The sequence below is a fragment of the Lottia gigantea genome, assembly GCF_000327385.1.
Source record: "Lottia gigantea unplaced genomic scaffold LOTGIsca_106, whole genome shotgun sequence".
Lineage (NCBI taxonomy): Eukaryota > Metazoa > Mollusca > Gastropoda > Lottiidae > Lottia > Lottia gigantea.
In genome coordinates this window covers 102,936-105,192 of record NW_008706902.1, presented here as the reverse complement: position 1 = coordinate 105,192, position 2,257 = coordinate 102,936, and the positions used below count along the sequence as shown (strand labels likewise).

General features: G+C 34.6%; 1 protein-coding gene across 1 annotated transcript in view; it reads right to left on the bottom strand.

The window, feature by feature from the left end:
• LOTGIDRAFT_170886 (hypothetical protein) overlaps positions 1-1,792 on the bottom strand; it is a gene marked incomplete at both ends in the record, with an annotated part of 4,339 nt that extends 2,547 nt beyond the window's left edge. The window contains one exon of the mRNA XM_009046745.1: positions 1,765-1,792. Coding sequence (XP_009044993.1) covers positions 1,765-1,792 — 28 coding nt within the window. The remainder of the gene's footprint in view (positions 1-1,764) is intronic.
• Between the last annotated feature and the right edge of the window lie 465 nt (positions 1,793-2,257).

Genomic DNA, 2,257 nt, shown 5'->3' with positions numbered 1-2,257 from the left:
CACCCCCCAAAAATTTTTAAAAAAAATTTTACCCCCCCCCCCCCCCCCCCCCCCCCCCATACAATCTTGCAATCTTTTTAAATTCACACTGAGTCAAGGAGAGTCTTTCTTCTTCTGAGACAAATAGTCATTAACTATAATGAATTTTGAACCTTAAATTCGCTTGGAATGTCGTTTCCGGGCGTCTGAGTCTCAAAATTTTCTTGTGGTGGTCACACGGCAGCAGTAAGACTCTATAGAGAGCACCACTGTAATGCGTAACAATTCACAAAGTTCTCCGGGGGGAGGAGGGTACCTTTACTGCCCGCTTGATTTGACGTTTGAAGCTATACGACCGTTTCCTTTTAAATGTCCTTGAAGTTTGAAAGATGATAAAGATATCAGTGAAGACAATTATAGCTAGTAGGAAAACAAAAATAATCCCGATAGATTTAAAATGGCTAGCGGGTCGTCAGCTTCTAGTTGATAATTATGGCTTGGGATATTAAATGACCAATATTTCCAGAATGTGATCGCGTGAGAAAGGGAGATAAACAGGTTTGAATGATTTAATAGTTATCTGCTAATGGAAACAAAGTTCTTTTTAGTTTGATGGAATTCACACAAACGATTGGTCCGATTGTTCCGACTGGCATCAGGGTAAGGAAAGTAAATACATATCGGTAGCTGCATCTTCACAATGCTAAAGATATTTCGAACTGCGTCTAATACCTTGACTGCAATAGCCACCTTCTTGTACTACTTCTTGTTTGTAAATGCAGCTATTTGAAAATCTTACTGTATACAGCCATTCATAGCCCTAGATTACAATCGCAGTCATTTTGTCTTTCTGTTGATGAAACTGATTGGCTCTATCCGGTAGCGTACAATCTTTAGAATTTACAAAGTATAATGAATTGAATTATTTCTAGATGTATAACCGCGTTACTTTAAGGGATTACAACAGGTTATCTCAAATTTTTTTATATAATCGAGGACATTGATAGCATCAATTTACACCAGTCCAATTTTCAGTCAGACGTCTGCGATCCCTGTAATTCTACAATACATGTATATGCTTTATTTGATTGCTTTACGCTGGTAAGAAAAGCTCTTTACAATAACTTTAAGCGTGATTAAGGTCAATAATCATTTTTCAGTCGACATAAAGCAATATATTTATGTAAATATCGACAATGTACTATAATTGTTATTGATATATGAATAGAATATAGATGATGTATTTTAAGCTAAATGTCTGTCTATAACATCTAATTGATTTCAGATATACAAATGTATATGACATTATTCATATCATACTTATTCATGTATCCGCTTTCTTAAAGGGGCAAAAGTGTGACAATTTAGAGGGTAGAATATTTATAACCATAGTCGTAATGAAGAGTTGGATAATTGAACGATGGGAGACGGGATGTAGTAACAATACTTGTGTTATTGAAGCACTTGAAAATACAGCCAATTGGACGCCCTACATGGGTCGTAAACGAGAATAAAATTAGTCAACCAAAGCCCTCGGCAGAAAGACTGTTAAAAGTAATCACGCATGTAATTAATGGCTCTGATTGACTGTATTCATCAGCTGCCATTTCAAACCGCTTATTTACACACTTCCTTTATAATAATAATAATAATCATAGTAATAATATAACTTGGCATTGTGAAGATGGGATAGCAAGTGATCCAAAACTTAATAATAATAAAATTTGCATTTTATTCAGATTGATATAGATATACAAGATACAAATCTAGCAATTTATTACTCACCTAATGAGAATAGAAACAAGTACTCCATGGTTCCTTACATTTTCACTTGCTGATCTTGATTAAACCTAAAATTAATTTTTTTAAAAAATCAAATACATGCTTGGTGTTTTCTGTAAATGTTAATGACTGGTACCTTACTTAATCAAACTTAATGAATGATGCTTGACATAATTACAGTTTTCTTTGGCCAGAATGAGTCACAGAGGAATAACATGTCTCATGACTTCTGAGAGCATTTACACAGGCCTTATCTCGTTACTAAACATTTTGACACTTTGTCCACAAGCACAGTCATACAAAATCAACAAAACGAAGCTTTCGCATCCAAGAAGCTAGCAATTATTTCTGTTGTTATAAGTACTATTGCTGATAAAGGATGAGTTCAGTGTTTTACACGGTTGAAGACAATAAACCAAAAGCCGATAAGCTAAGTAGAAAATACAATAATGAGATGTTCACCGTTACGAAGTTTTGGAAATTGGTTCAATCACAC